Source organism: Rhinopithecus roxellana, chromosome 3 (genome assembly GCF_007565055.1).
Source record: "Rhinopithecus roxellana isolate Shanxi Qingling chromosome 3, ASM756505v1, whole genome shotgun sequence".
NCBI classification, from domain to species: Eukaryota; Metazoa; Chordata; class Mammalia; order Primates; family Cercopithecidae; genus Rhinopithecus; species Rhinopithecus roxellana.
This window is the reverse complement of record NC_044551.1, coordinates 39,686,433-39,702,805: the sequence shown is the minus strand read 5'-3', so window position 1 is coordinate 39,702,805 and position 16,373 is coordinate 39,686,433. Positions and strand designations below refer to the sequence as shown.

General features: G+C 38.2%; 1 protein-coding gene across 4 annotated transcripts in view; it reads left to right on the top strand.

Moving 5' to 3' along the window:
• Positions 1 to 16,153, top strand: part of G3BP1 (G3BP stress granule assembly factor 1) — a 40,775-nt gene extending 24,622 nt beyond the window's left edge. For all 4 annotated transcript variants that reach the window (XM_010358654.2, XM_010358652.2, XM_010358655.2 and 1 more), the window contains exons 6-12: positions 341 to 437; positions 2,070 to 2,271; positions 4,058 to 4,159; positions 4,734 to 4,845; positions 5,063 to 5,191; positions 5,617 to 5,726; positions 8,660 to 16,153. In XM_010358654.2, coding sequence (XP_010356956.1) covers positions 341 to 437; positions 2,070 to 2,271; positions 4,058 to 4,159; positions 4,734 to 4,845; positions 5,063 to 5,191; positions 5,617 to 5,726; positions 8,660 to 8,866 — 959 coding nt within the window. In that variant the 3' untranslated portion in view covers positions 8,867 to 16,153. The remainder of the gene's footprint in view (positions 1 to 340; positions 438 to 2,069; positions 2,272 to 4,057; positions 4,160 to 4,733; positions 4,846 to 5,062; positions 5,192 to 5,616; positions 5,727 to 8,659) is intronic.
• The last annotated feature ends 220 nt before the right edge of the window (positions 16,154 to 16,373 follow it).

Below are 16,373 nucleotides of genomic sequence, written 5' to 3'. Positions count from 1 at the left end.
ATAGAAAAAATTAGCCAGGCATGGTGGCGGACGCCTAGCTACTCAGGAGACTGAGGCAGGAGAATGGTGTGAACCCGGGAGGTGAAACTTTCAGTGAGCTGAGATTGCACCACTGCACTCTAGCCTGGGCGACAGAGCGAGACTCCATCTCAAAAAAAAAAAAGTCTATCCTTAAAAGCCTTAGTTCTGTCTTTAAAGTCAATGCCATGAGTTTTACCAAATTGCCCTGCTTTATTTATATGTGTTTTTCTTCACTGTTGTTTTGTGAACATTGTGAAAGTGAATGTATATGTGAATTCAGTAAGTACAAATTACTTTAAATATCTTTTTCTCACTTAAGAGTCTGAAGAAGAAGTAGAGGAACCTGAAGAAAGACAGCAAACACCTGAGGTGGTACCTGATGATTCTGGAACTTTCTATGATCAGGCAGTTGTCAGGTAAGAAAATTTTGTTCACATGTCCGGGGCTGCATAAGAACTTGCATTGTCTAGTCTTTCCCTTTGTTGGAGGGCATTTACATATTCTGAGAATTACCTCAAAATAATACTTTCTCAGAAGAATGGTTTTGTTTCTGGTAATTTTGACTAAACAAAAATATGTAACTTGTTAATAGTAAATTGTACTATGAAGGCAATCTCCTATTGCTTAGTTTAAATAATACCGGTTTCTTTTTGGTTTAGTTTTTTCTTGGTGTTAAGTGAAAACTTGCATATTGTTGATCAAGAGTTGGATGTATTGAGGTATTAAATGCTTTGAGGGAATATGAAGTGGACAGACACCTATTAGAGATCGGGCATAAATTGATATAAATACCAATATGTGAGTTAAGTAGCAATAAAGAATTTCATTACCTTCGTAAGTACATCATTGTACCTTTGGGTTTTTTCCCCCCCTTGTGATTAGAACAGAAATGTGTTTGATAGCAAAAGAAATCCATATTTACTTGTTACCATGTGACACTGAATGTTAATATTCAGTGCCTGAAGGGTGTTTCCAAGTGTTTTTCAAGGTATGATGAACTAATCAGGTTACTCACTTGGGTTGCTGCTTGAAAATGAAGATTCATGGTCCCACTGCAAACCTACTGAATTAGACTTTCAGGAGGCAAAACATCTGCAATTTTGTTTTTGTTCTTTTGAGACAGTCTCGCTCTCTTACCCAGGCTGGAGTGCAGTGCCATGATCTTGGCTGACTGCAACCTCCGCTTCCTGGGTTCAAGCAATCCCCTTGCCTCAGCCTCCTGAGTAGCTGGGACTACAGGCGCATACCACCATGCCCGGCTAATTTTTGTATTTTTGTAGAGATGGGGTTTCGCCATATTGGCCAGGCTGGTCTGGAACTCCTAATCTCAGGTGGGCCGCCCACCTTGGCCTCGAAAAGTGCTAGGATTACAGGTGTGTGCCTAGCCCCTCTGCAGTTTTAACAGCATTCCTGGTTTGATTTATGTGGAATTTTAAGAATTGTATTCTGAATCATAACTAATATATTTTCTCCCCCAAATTCCTTACGTGTTTGAAAGTTTTTGTGTGTTTGTGTTAAAAGCCACATATCATAAAATTTGCCATCTTAACCTTTTTTTTCATCTTAACCATTTTTAAGTATAAAGTATAGTAATGTTAACTGTATAGACACGGTTGTATGACAGATCTCTAGGACTTTTCACCTTACAAATCTTATTGAAGATAACTTTATATACCTTACAGACAGACTGTACCCATTGAATGGCAACCTTCTTTCCCCCCCTCCCCCAGCCTATTTTGAGAGTTTTTCTGATGTTGTATGCTAAATGAATTGTAATGATTGTGGGATTCCAGCCATAAAGTGGTTTGGTTCATTTTGATGTCCTGAATCATTTGCTCATCAGAATTTGTCAAATGGATTCCAGTGAAGTTATTGAGTGGCATTTTAAAAATTACTTTTTAAAAACTCAGATATACGATTCTTAGATTTTTTTTTTTTTTTTTTGACGGAGCTAACTCTGTGTTCTGGTTTCTGGTTAATAAGTGATGGGGAATTTTTTGCGAAATAAATGGTGGCAGAATGATATTTCTCAAATTTTTCCATCAAAGTAATGACATGGAAGAACATTTAGAGGAGCCTGTTGCTGAACCAGAGCCTGATCCTGAACCAGAACCAGAACAAGAACCTGTATCTGAAATCCAAGAGGAAAAGCCTGAGCCAGTATTAGAAGAAACTGCTCCTGAGGATACTCAGAAGAGTTCTTCTCCAGCACCTGCAGACATAGCTCAGACGGTACAGGAAGACTTGAGGGTATGAAACATGTCTTCATTTTTATTCTATTTCTAGTTATTTTTTAAAAAAGAAAAATCTCTGTTCTGTATTGCTGTTTGGTTGACTTTTGTAGATACATTTTCATATTGGTGGTTCATTTCAGGGAAATTTCTTAGATATTGAGCCATGCCTTTGATAAGAGAGAGGTAAGATGTGTATTAGTTTATTTCATCAAAATAAACCACTCCCTTCCCCTAGGTAACTTGAATGCCTGTTAGACTAGAAATTTTAGGTGCCACTGTAGCACCATGTCAGTGATTCCTTATCTTTTTAATATTTAATCTTTTACACTATAAATTATTACATGCTTGTTACTACAAGTGCATAACATCTTTTTAAGAAAAACAACATGGCAGAATATACTTTTCTTTTTCTATGAAATTTTTTTGAAGATAACTTTATAGTGGAAGTAGAAATGAACTGCTGAAGTAAAATTTCTTTTCTAGTTGGCATACCTGATTTCGGAAGTTTTCGGTTTGTCCTCCTGAGTCTTATTAGGGTGTTGTTAACTGAACTCATGAAACCTTTACATTTGGCGCTCTGGGAAGGAATATAATTTTTAGTGCTGTATTTACAGGCTCAGGGTTATGTCATTTGTTTGTTCAACAATTAATTCAAATTCCTGCTGTGTGTTAGGCATTGTTCAAAGTGTAGGTATTGGCAAAACAGATAGGGGGTGTTGCTCTCTGGCAGCTAATAGGTGAGTAGGAAAGAGCAATGTTGAAATGACTTTAGCTTGCAAGTGCAAAAAATTAGCTGTGTATGGTGATGCCTATGTGTGGTCCCAGCTGCTTGGGAGGCTGAGGTAGGAGGATTGCTTAGCCTGGGAAGTCAAGGCTGCAGTGAGCTATGATTATGTCACTGCATTCCAGCTTGGGAGACAGAGTAAGACCTTGTCACGATAAGAAAACAGTAAGAAGCAAGTGGAAAAGTAGTTTGACTGGACCAGATGACCACTTAGTTGGTTAATATAGTAAACCTAGTGAGAGAGAATGATGGCTTGAATTAGAGTTGTGGCAGTGGAAATGGAAAAGAAATAATTAGGTAGAATAACAGGTTGTGACAATTTTTAAATGTGTGAGAAAAGTGTTGATGATGATTCTACAGTTGATGTAATTGAGTCGATGTTTGTACCATGGATTGGATTGAATCACAGCAGGAAGAGCTGAGCTGATTTTAGAGGAGAGGGAATTTTGTTTGATTCACAAATTTGAATGGAAGTAGCTTTCCTTGGGCCAGGCGTTGTGGCTCACGCACTTAATCCCAGCACTTTGTGAGGCAGAGGGCAGGAGGGTTGCTCGAGTTCAGGAGTTAAAGACCAGCCTGGTCAATATAGTGAGACTTCATCTCTGCTAAAAAGAAAAAATAGCTGGATATGGTGGCACACGCCTGTAGTTTCAGCTGCTTGGGAAACAGGTGGGAGGATCACTTGAGCACAGGAGATGGAGGCTGCAGTGAGCTGTGTACATGCCATTGCATTCCAGCCTGGGCAACAGCTAGATTCTGTCTCAAAAAAAAAAAAAAAAGTGAGTAGTTTCTTGAACCTAAGCCTCTCAGATTTGCCTGGTACTTGATCATCAGTCCCAAGGAATTTCAGTACTAAATTTTGAATAGCTGAAAGAGAGGAATCTTAATATATGTATAAACTCCATCCTGCCTGTGAGAATGTGTTACCATTTGTTGTGTACAGGCAATCAAGAGTTAGTAGCTTTTATATTGTTTTGATAAATGGTATAATTATGTAATGTTGGTATTGCTCCCTTAGACGTTTTCTTGGGCATCTGTGACCAGTAAGAACCTTCCACCCAGTGGAGCTGTTCCAGTTACTGGGATACCACCTCATGTTGTTAAAGTACCAGCTTCACAGGTAAGATCTTTATAAAACTTGTACATTAGGCAAGTGTACTTATATTTTGGTAATTTGATTCAACAGAGGTTTAGAGATTGTGAAAACTGGTCAGGTGCAGTGTGGCTCATGCCTGCAATCCCAGCACTTTAGGAGGCTGAAGCCAGCTGATCACTGGAGCCTAGGAGTTTGAAACCAATTCAGGCAACATAGTGAGACCCTGTCTCTACAAAAAAATAAGAAATTAGCCGGGCCTTGTGGCATGCATTTGTAGTCCTAGTTAATTAGGAAGCTGAGGTGGGAGGATTGCTTGAATCCAGGAGGTTGAGGCTGCGGTGAGTCATGATTGTGCCACTGCACTGCATCATGGGCGACACAGTGAGAATCTGGCTCAAAAAAAAAAAAACCCCGAATCATTGTAGAAACAAAACTGATACATAGGACAGAAGAAAAGGGTATAAGGTGGTTTTTAATGATTTTTCTTGTAAGGGAATTGTCCATTTTCTAGTTTAAAACTTGTTAGCTAAGAAACTTCATTAAGAAAAAGGATAAGCCTGCTTTGTTTTAACACAAAAGTTAACTTAAATTTTTTCAGCCCCGTCCAGAGTCTAAGCCTGAATCTCAGATTCCACCACAGAGACCTCAAAGGGATCAAAGGGTGCGAGAACAGCGAATAAATATTCCTCCCCAAAGGGGACCCAGACCAAGTAAGAGCTCAGAAGGGCGATTTCTCGTTTGGGGGATTTTGAGGTGAGAGCTTATTTTGGGAGGGCAGTTGATATTTATATACTTTAAAATAAAAATATTGTAGGGTTGATGGAATTGCCTGTTTTTAGGGTAGAGGGAAAACTATTGAATGTGAGCAGTCACTGAAAGATGTCTTCTTTCTCTTGCCTTTCATTGATGTTTTTGTCTCCTTTTAAGTCCGTGAGGCTGGAGAGCAAGGTGACATTGAACCCCGAAGAATGGTGAGACACCCTGACAGTCACCAACTCTTCATTGGCAACCTGCCTCATGAAGTGGACAAATCAGAGCTTAAAGATTTCTTTCAAAGTAGGTTATTGAGTTTTGAACACTAAATTCATCTAGTGTCTCTAGCACTGTGCAGCAGAAATAGAAAATGAGCCACATGCGTAATTATAAATTTTCTAGTAGTCATGGTAAAAAAAAAAAAAAAAAAAAAGGTAAAAAGAAACTGGATAATTTTAATAACATTTAACTCTTAAGGCATTGTCATTTCAACATGTAAGAATATGGTGAGAGATATTTTACACTTTTCATAATAAATCTTTGAAATCCAAATGTGCCTCCCATAATTTTACACTTATGAGAGGCACATCTCAGTTCAGACTAGCTGTATTTATAGTTCAAGTGCTCAGTAGTCACATGCATCCAGTGGCTACTGTATTGGACTGTGTACATGGAATATTTAAAGGGAATGGTCTAAGTAGTTATCTGAGAATCTGTTTCACTTGCAGATTATGGGAACGTGGTGGAGTTGCGCATTAACAGTGGTGGGAAATTACCCAATTTTGGTTTTGTTGTGTTTGATGATTCTGAGCCTGTTCAGAAGGTCCTTAGCAACAGGGTAAGCAGCTTTTCATCTTGATTTGTTTTTTTAAAAGGGTTTTGGTTCTTTAGAATATCTTTATCTTTACAGCTGGGTCTTTATGTAAAGTGCAGTTTATTCCAACATATTCAGGTAATTCATTCCATTATTTTCAACCATTGTTAAAAGACCTGCCTGGGGCTTTAGAAAAACGAAACTTATGTTTAAATAACTTAGTTTTTGAAAACATGAATTATGAGAATGAGAAAATGAATAGTTATCAGTGCACTGAGATTTACGTAACTACCTTTCCTTGGTGTTGGCTTTTGGTGTACAAGAGTTGAAATACAAACCTACTTTTAACTATTAGATAAGAGCCAGTTTGCCCAGGGCAGTTTTGGTGTACTGCTGTTTTGTAGAGAATAACTATTAGGAACTTCTCCTATAAGTCAATAAGTTGGGTTTGGAAGATAAATTACATAGTCAGACTACTTGGAACCACCCTTACTAACAGCACTCTTACCCTGTAAATTCTAATATTAGAAGAATTTGTAGAATGGAAATCTTACTGTCGTAGCCCCAAAGAAAGCTTCCCCTCCCCTAGCAAAAAACTGCTTTTTGTAGTAGTCTAGAAGAACAAGGGTATAAATGATATTAATTTACTAAGCTATACTTTTTTATTGAGGTGAAATTTACATAACACCTAACCATTTAAAAATGTACAACTTAATTGCATCTAGAACACATATTGTGCAACCATTACTTTTAATTCCAAAAGTTTTTTACTAATAGCCATAAGCTCTTTACTCACTAAGCAGTCATTCCTTGTACCTGTCTCCCCAGCCCCTTGCAGCCACTAATCTGCTTTCTGTCCCTGTGGATTAAAATTGTGTACTTTATACCATGTAATAGAAATATTGCAGATCAGTGATATTCTCCAGAATGCTAATGGGCATACTGCAAGGTTTTTTTTTTATTTGAGACAGAGTCTCGCTCTGCTGCCCAGGCTGGGGTACAATGGTGTGATCTCGGCTCACTGCAACCTCCACCTCCCGGGTTCAAGCAGTTCTCCTGCCTCAGCCTCCTGAGTAGCTGGGATCACAGGTGCCCCTCACCGTGCCCAGCTGATTTTTTTGTATTTTTAGTAGACATGGGGTTTCCCCATATTAGCCAGGCTGGTCTCGAACTCCTGACCTCAGGTGATCCACTGACCTTGGCCTCCCAAAGTGCTGGGATTATAGGTGTGAGCCAGTGCACCTGGGCATACTGCATAGTTTAATGTTGTGGTCATAACATTATGTCAACCTGAGTATGCACATACACATTATCTTTCAAATTATTTTACCACATATTTTTGTGAAGCATCTCCTGCAAAATACTGTTTGAGAAATGAGAGAACAGTGGTTCATCTCACCAAAGCCACTGAAGAACCCAGAAATGTCCAGTAGGCTTTGTAGATAAATCCATCATTCAGCACGTTATTAGGCCTAGTGGCCACCCTTCATTTCATGGTATTGATAGAAGTCTGCTATGCTTCCTTCAGTAATTTTTTGTGTGAGCAGAAATAGCTTATGTAAGACTGACTGCCCTGGTGTATGACATACTGTAGTGTAGCTTAGCGGTTCAAAGCTTGTTTTTCCCAGTTTGGAGGCCTTGGTTTACATTTTCCTTTCATCACTCATTAGTGTTGTGACCCATGGGACAAGTTACTTAACCTCCCCAGTCCTTAGTTTGCTAGTCCTTAAAGTAAGTATCTACCGTCAGAGGGTTGTTATAAAGGTTAAGTGAGTTAATAAATTTGAATAGAACACTTCTCTGACACATAGTACTGTTAGATGCTCATTTTAAGAAATTAGAAAATTATATTGCTGGTGAAGAGCATAATTGAATATATTGAAATGTTTGGTAACTTTGGCTCTGTTAGGAAACGAAGCCCAAGACTATCCAAACTTCTCAGGAGGTGAAGAACAAGTTAAAAGTTTATGTCAGATTAATGAAGTTTTTATTTTAAATATATACGTACTTTGCATAAATATGTACAGTACCATCTTTTCACATTGGCGATGATGAGGTTTTATTCTAAGCCTCCAAATCTATGGGGAAGGTGGCAATTCTTTATTCAATTTACATAATTATATGAGAAAAAATAAGTACGATGAGAGTTAACTTGTGCTGCTGTGCTATTTAAAATGGCTTTTTAAAACTGGCCTGCCTACCTAATCACCTTTCCATGTATTTGTTAATGGTAAATTGTATGTTCTCAGTTAAAAACTGAACTGTTGTAATCCCAGCACTTTGGGAGGCTGAGGCAGGCGGATCACTTGAGGTCAGGAGTTTGAGACCAGCCTAGCCAACATGGCGAAGCCCTGTCTCTACTAAAAATACAAAAATTAGCCAGGTGTGGTGGCGGGTGCCTCTAATCCCAGCTACTCTGGAGGATGGGGCAGGGAAAATCGCTTGAACCTGGGAGGCAGAAGTTGCGGTGAGCCAAGATCATGCCATTGCACTCCAGTCTGGGTGACAAGTGAAACTGTGTTGCATTAAAAAAACAAACAAAAAACTGAACTGTGAGAATTTAGCTGATTTATAATCTGCTGGTTTTTTTTTTTTCTGAGACGGTGTCTCGCTCTGTTTCCCAGACTGGAGTGCAATGGTGCGATCTTGGCTCACTGCAACCTCCGCCTCCCAGATTCAAGTGATTCTCCTGCCTCAGCCTCCTGAGTAGCTGGGACTACAGGCGTGTGCCATCATGCCTGGCTAATTTTTGTATTTTTGTAGTAGAGATGGTGTTTCACCATGTTGGTCAGGCTGGTCTTGAACTCCTGACCTCGTGATCCACCTGCCTCAGCCTCCCAAAGTGCTGGGATTACAGGTGTGAGCCATTGCCCAGCCTCTGCTGGTTCATTATTATAGCTTTCTTTGATAGTGATAGCTCATCACTACTCTAAGTCTGGTCACCTTGATTCTTACAGCCCATCATGTTCAGAGGTGAGGTCCGTCTGAATGTCGAAGAGAAGAAGACTCGAGCTGCCAGGGAAGGCGACCGACGAGATAATCGCCTTCGGGGACCTGGAGGCCCTCGAGGTGGGCTGGGTGGTGGAATGAGAGGCCCTCCCCGTGGAGGCATGGTGCAGAAACCAGGATTTGGAGTGGGAAGGGGGCTTGCACCACGGCAGTGAATCTTCATGGATCTTCACGCAGCCATACAAACCCTAGTTCCAGCAGAATGGTGAATTTCTTCGACCAGCCTTTGGTATCTTGGAGTATGACCCCAGTCTGTTATAAACTGCTTAAGTTTGTATAATTTTACTTTTTTTGTGTGTTAATGGTGTGTGCTCCCTCTCCCTCTCTTCCCTTTCCTGACCTTTAGTCTTTCACTTCCAATTTTGTGGAATGATATTTTAGGAATAATGGACTTTTAAAGAAGAAAAAAAAAAGACTGAATTTCCTTGCTTACTTTGCATATACAGACTGGATTTTTTTTTTTTAACAGCCATTTCCCCAAAGGAATGTCTTGTGTATTACTGACATTTGGTATGTTTCATTCATTGGAATATTTCTTATTTTCTACGTGTTTCAAAAGCCTGTAAGAAATACAGGATTTGATAATATTTTGAAGGCAGGAAAAACCCAAATTGTTTCTTCTTTGAGAGTCATGACTACCTTCTAGTGTGGAGAAATTGCCATTGGAAAATTTGACAATTTTGATTCTCACTGGTATGTTTAAAAACTGAATAAAAGGAATAGAAATTTTCTTTTGATAAAGGATCACAAAACAATTCTAAAACCTACTGTTTTTACCATTGAAATTTAAATTGTGATAATAGGTTTTAAATGTCTAGAATGCAACTGATAGGCTTTTCTTGAACTGTTGTTTTTTAAAGTAGTTTTTTCATGTTTAATTTGTATTTGTAAAAAAACAAAAAGCAAAAAAATTCCCAAAACTCAGATAACAACCAGAGCAAAACTGTTGTGCCTTCTATTTATCTTTGATTTCAGTCTTGGCAATTGTTTAAACAAAAATAATTTAAAAAAAATCTAGATTTGTTTTATTAGGTCCAGAGTATGTGGGGAGTTACAGAATCCCTCTTTCATCACTTTGTGTATGTCTTTTGTTAACTTGTTTGTTATGCCTTATTCTAAAATTGAGTCTCAAACTGGAATGCCTTCGAAGACAGATGCTTCTATAGAGGTTCTTTGACCTAAATAGTTCAGCATTTGTGTTTTTATTCTGGTATCTAATCAGATTCCTAATCATAGCCCGTAAGAAGGAATGTTACTTTAATATTGGACTTTGCTCATGTGCTCGTGTCCGCATTTTTTTTCTTAAAATCATAGCCATATGGTAAATTTTCTATTTTGTTATGGTTCTCTTTTATTGATTGGCATGCAGTGGGTGTTACTTGGAAATGGCCAATTTTTATTAAAATATTTCTGGAAGAAAATTTAATCTGGCAATATAGACTAATACTCGTTTCACATATGTGTTATTTGTTGAGTGCTGTGTGTGAGATGGGTGAAGGTTTTGTTTACACGTGTGAAACAAATTTTGTGTGATTATTTATCATACTAATTGAAGGGCAACCAGGTTGTAAAATTCAGCGTATTTATTTTCTTAACAGTATTCATCTTTAGGACTGTCGTTTGAAGATAGCATAGGAATATTTGGTTTGTGTTACTGAGAAACTCTAGGTTTGCTGTGATGGTTAAGACCACAGTGAAGTTGGTATTACCAGTTTGGTTCCAGTTCCTCGAATATTTGAAAATTGGCAGCATCTCCTTTACATAAACTTAATGTAACTGAATCACATGGGTTTTTTGTAGGGTTAGTTTAAGTAACTTTGGTAACCACTTTTGGCCCAGATCAGTGGTAACAGGAAGAAATACAACTTATACTTGTGTAGCTTATATTAAGCATATGGTGGGTGGAAAGAAAAGTTTAGTCTGAGTTACTTTGAAAAAACAAATTACTTTGTGGTAACTTCAAGGTAATAAATTATGGATAGCCTAGAAATTATCCTTCACAGGTGAATACTAAATTACACATTTCAAAACAGGAGTTCTTCCTACTTGGAGACTTAACAGCATTAACTAGATGCAGCAGTCCTCAGCTTGGCGTTATCACATCCTAGAGGACATTTAGAAATGTGTGAAATTTGGAAGGTTTGTTGGAGAGACATGCATCTGGCATTTATTGGGTGGGGTCTAAGGATACCAAATGTGTAAAAATGAAGCAACCCCACTGAGAATACTGATAGTCCCTATTCCTGTGGGTGGGTGGAGCTGTGGGATTAGAAGAACTGGAATGAAGACTCATTCTTTTGAAACTCAGCCTCAGATAAATAACAAACTAGGAAATGGAAATCTGTTTCAAGAATTACAGTAATGTCTACTCTAAGGAATTAGTAATTTCACTTTTTATTGTCTGTACCAAATGTATGTGTGTGTTGTGTATGTGTGTGTAAATGTGGAGAGGTGGTAGCAATACATGCTGATGCTGCTTGCAATTTGTTGCAGGGAATTACTGCACAATCAGAAAATACAAGGCTTCCCCAGTACTTTCAGTCATCAGAGTTGGGATGATTGTGAGGTTTTGAATGATGGTATTGGACCTAAGAAATAGGATTAACATGATCAGCACTGTTGAGAATCCTCGTACAATTATGTACATTATTGCATGTAGAGTAAACATGAGAGCTCAGAGATGTATACATTTCCACTGCTGGAAAATGGTTATGTTAGGGCAACATTTTCTATAGGTGGCAGCAGTAGGAGCTCATCACATTGAACGTTTTCAGATTTTAAAATGAAAATTTTCATCCATAGGAATGGCCCAATGTATAGTTATTAGCTACTGAACTTAGAACTCTTGACCCATGAGGTTTTTGTTTTTTAATTTTTATTTTTACAGAGGCAACGTCTTGCTATGTTGTCAGGCTGGTCTGAAGCTCCTGGCCTCGTCAGTCCTCCTGCCTTCCAAGTAGCCAAAACTATGGGTGTGCACCATTGCACCTGGCCTCATGAGTATTTTAGCTAGATAAGATTTGTTTGGTTCAGTGGGTCTTAGTTTTTTAAGACTTGTTGATGTATAATTAGAGATCTTGGGCCTTAAACTGTATTTTTGTGTTAGTGGTGAGGTTGGGCTTTACTTTGTATATTCCAGTGTTCTCAACTTTGTCAGATAGTGCTAGGGACCAGTGAGATCGATAATCCAAAAATAATAATTTGACTTTGGATGAGTATGTCATTACCACAGTGTTAGTTGATTTGCACTTTAGGTTAGAAAAGTTAATTTTCACATCTGTGCTGCGGATTAGGTGATACTGTCCTCAGCACAATAGATGAGGAAGAAACTGAATCAGAGCAGTTAAATGACAGGCTTCCAAGTCATCCATGTAGCAAGGAGCGCATTGGTCTCCCAAACTGATGATTTTTGTCTGGAACCATCATGCCCCCCTAATTACATTTCAGTAACATAGACCGCAATGAACTTCCTACTGTAGGGAGACTTGAGTCTAGAATACATTCAGAACAAGGTTAACATTACAGTTCTTAATTTCCTTTAGGGCAAACAAGATAATTAAAGTTGGATTTTGTGAGTCTTTTTGATTTGCAGATTATATATGGTAACACAATAGTAGTGGTTTGTTTTTAAGTTTTTTTCTCATCTGATTTGATAATTTAGTGCAAACTTCAAATCTGGATGTGGATAACAATATTGTTATTAGAGCATAATCCAGGTGAGTTTATAGAATTTGTGTTTTGTGCTTATAAACTGTCACCTTCTGATACTTTTCTTCATCCCTCTGTTTGAAAAACCCTCGTAGAATTTAACAATTTAATGGAAAATGTTGCACTTTATAGAAGGCCATTTTAGAACTTATAGGTAACCTTTCTGAAGAGCTTAGATTTGTAGACCACTGTTTTTGCTGAGTGACATTTCTTTTAAATGGTTGCATTTGTCAAATCTATAAAGATGTCTTTTATATTGCAGTTTTCTTTTTGTGCTACTTAAAGGAATCTTTGCAGTACTGCATACAGATAATTGTTGACCTTTTTAGTTGAGCCGTTTTTAAACTTGCAAAAGAAGTATCATCAACATTTATTTGAATATCAGGTTTTTTAGCTAACTGCCTAATGTACCAAAAAAACTTTGCAATGTCTTATGTAGGCTGAGGGGTTGAGTTAAAGTTGCTAATCAAGTAATGGCCATGTGGCACAAGATGATAACTAAGAATTTCTGGTTCCAAGGGGATTTATATTTGTTGAATGTTGAGGTTCTGGGGACCATAGGTGGGCCTGTCAACTCTTAACAGACTATAGTAAAGGAGAGATGGTGGCACATGTGAGATAAAACTTGTTTATATTTACATTCTTACTAGTGGATAGATACCACCTCAGAACAACACTGAAATTAAATTGCCTTGTTCATGCTTTCATGTCTCAAATCAAGGCCTGAATGAGTAAAAAGATGATTAGAGGTTACCTAAAACCCTTAACCGTTTTGGTTTTTGATTATGCGTATGCGTTGACTTGGAATTAGGTTTTTAGTTTCTGTTTATGTGACTTAGTTTGAGAACATTGGATTCATCTTCTCTCCACAGTTTCTACTTAAACCTAGTAGCTTATTTTAATTCCCTGTAAGTAAGAGGAAAATAATATAGGGAATCTGATCAACTATTTCTTTAATAAATCATGTGACCTGGGCAATTACAGAAATTCATATTTGTTTAGTATTTTGAAATGTGGCCAGTGTCCCAGATTTGTAAGCTACAGTGTGCATACAGTGCATTTTTTTTTAAGTGAATTAAGGATGTTTTGGGATTTTTTTTTTAAGTGAATTAAGGATGTTTACCAGAAATTACTGATTTACTGAACCAAGTATTTATTTTCAAGAACTCACTTATGGGGAAGGTTGCCTATATTGGTAGTAATTAGAGGGAAGATTAAATCCTGTTTAACCTGAATAGAAACAGTTTTAACTATTGCTGAAGTTAAAATCACTTTGGGGTGGGTTGGGGTGGCTCATGCCTGTAATCCCAGTGCTTTTGAGAGACTGAGGCCAGAGGATTGCTTGAGGCCAGGGATTTGAGACCAGCTTGGGCAACACAGCAAGACCCTGGCTCTACAGATAATTGAAAAGTGAGCCAGACGTGGTGGCGCATTCCTGTAGTCTCGGTCTCTCAGGAGGCTGAGGCAGGATATTGCCTGAGCCCAGGAGTTGGAGGCTGCAGTGAGTTATGATCGTGCCACTGCACTCTAACCTGGGTGACAGAGTGAGACCCGGTCTCTAAAAAACAAAAAAAATTAGAAAACAAAACAAAAACCACTTTGGTTACTCATTGTCCTTATGTTTTGATGTCAGTTGTTCTCCTAAATTTTAAAATTTTGTTAGGAAGATTGGATGTACACTGATTTGGCCCTTTAAATGACATTATACCAAGAAGCTGGTATAAGGAAGTAGGAGAGGAGAAAACTTTTTGAAAAACCATTTGGTGCATGCTAAGGTAGCTTGTAGGACATGTGGTTTTAAAAAATTCATGAATTTTGAAGAAGGATAGGGTGGGAGTAAAATTTAGCTGATAGCATAGGGATCATTTGTCATTTATATAGAAAATAATTATATTTTTGAGTGAGAAGCATCAGACTTAAATTTTTTTTCTTCTATTTTGATTATTACCACAAAGAACGGAGAAACTCTCAGAATTCTTTGAATCATAGAATGTTAGTACTGGAAAGGACTGGTAAGTGACCTGTACAACCCATTCATTTTACAAATGATCAGATAATTGGCTAGTAGAGTCCCAGATCTGCTTCTAGAAGTAATACGGTGATCATCAGTTTAGATTCACTATAGGAAGGCCAGCACTGTTAAAGTTCGTCAGGAGAAAAAGGGAGGGTATCACTTTTTGTATGTTCGCCCAGTTGCTTCTGTAGTTTTCATACCCCTGTTTTCTCTATTTTCTTAGAACTGTCTTTAATGGCTCAGCTCTACCAGGGCTTGTTGTCTAAGGACATTAACTTGTGCTCCCCTCAGGGATGAGTTTACTACTAGCTGTCAGAAAGCTATTGGGTATCCTAATGTGTTAATAGCTGAAACTCAGCTGTAATTTCTCCTAAATACTTCAGCATTTTGCATTCTGTACATTGTGGTGCTTTTTCCACCTTGTATTGTTGTAATTGTAAGCTCCTAGGGGGCAGCAATTTGGTCTTAGGCGTGTACCCTGTTTAGTGCCTGGCAATGCCATGTTTATATCAAGGTCTTAATATTACTTTTCAGTTATTTTTCCCACTCTTCATGGAAGTGATGCTCCAGCCTTGCTAAAACACTTAGGGTCCTCCCGATAAGCCAGGCATTGTGATTCCTTGGCTTCAAGTGCCTTCTCTCTTCCCTGAAGGTCCACTGAGATCTACACTCTCCCCTTTCCTCCGATCTCTTGCCATGTAAGTAATTTTTTTTTTTAAAGATCAGTACAAGAGCTGTGTTTTTTCCTAAGAAAAAATTGGCAACAGGAATGGGGAGTAGCCCTTTTTGGGGCTGATCTGTCCGAGGAACAAATCCATTCTCATCTACTTCCCACATTGTCCCTCTTGTTTGAGGTCCTGTTCCGACCTTCATTTCTAAAACTGTTCTAGAGCACTTTGTCTTTCTCATAGTTCATAACTTACCCCTTCAATCTAGAATTAGAATTACATTATCTGTTTTACTACTTTACTAGACTGTAAGCTCCTGGAAGACAAGGACTAGGGAGTTAATCTCTATATTCCACCAGAAGGTACAGTGACTCACAACTAGAGTCTTTAGATGATAACTTACTGAGTTGAATAACTTAATATATTTCTGTTTTCATTCCTAAGGGAGGTATGTCTGGAGATAGACCTTGAATTTAATAAATGTTAGGCACTACACCATTTTAGTGGAGGAAATTGTTGGGAAATTTGGGGGGATGGGTATAGAAGCGGGAGGAAGTCACTGGCCATTTTGAGGTGCTTCCATTGGTCTGGGTAACTAGCCGTTTCTTCCTGATTATGCCTGGTATATCCCAGGCAGTTTGTTTCTGTGCAGAAGAATTTTACATGAAATTTTCATTTCTTTGCCAAAACTTGTTCCTTCTTTCAGTTCATGACATCATCCATGCTAAAGTCTGAGTCATCTGCTTCCATTTTTGTTATTCCCAATATCCAGTCTTCAGCTAAGTCCTGTCAGTTCTACCTCAAGTCTTTCACGTCTGTCTTCCTCACCTATGTAATTTCAGTACTCTCTCAGCTTCACTTAACCTCTTCTTACTCCCGCCTACTTTATACACAATGTTAGATTCATCTTACTGAAACATAGCTCTGACCATGTATCCCATGTATGTGTTCTCTCTCCCCTATTAGACTGTAAGCTCCTTATGGGCAGGATCTGTGTCTGAGTCATCTTTGTATCTTGCCTAGCACCTATCAATAAATACTTCTTGAATGAACCAGTGAATTCTCATTTCTCGGCATAAAACCTTGTCTAAAGTGAGATATTTCCTAGGTTATACGTAGGTTTCTCCCTGGGGTAAGTGAAAGTTCTTGCATATAAAGTTGGTTAAATAGTAACAATTACGAGTTAACCACAGAAAATTTCAGAAAACTTTAATTTTTTTCCATTGGAATCAGCATGGATATGTGTATATGGATGGTTCAATAAATATACAT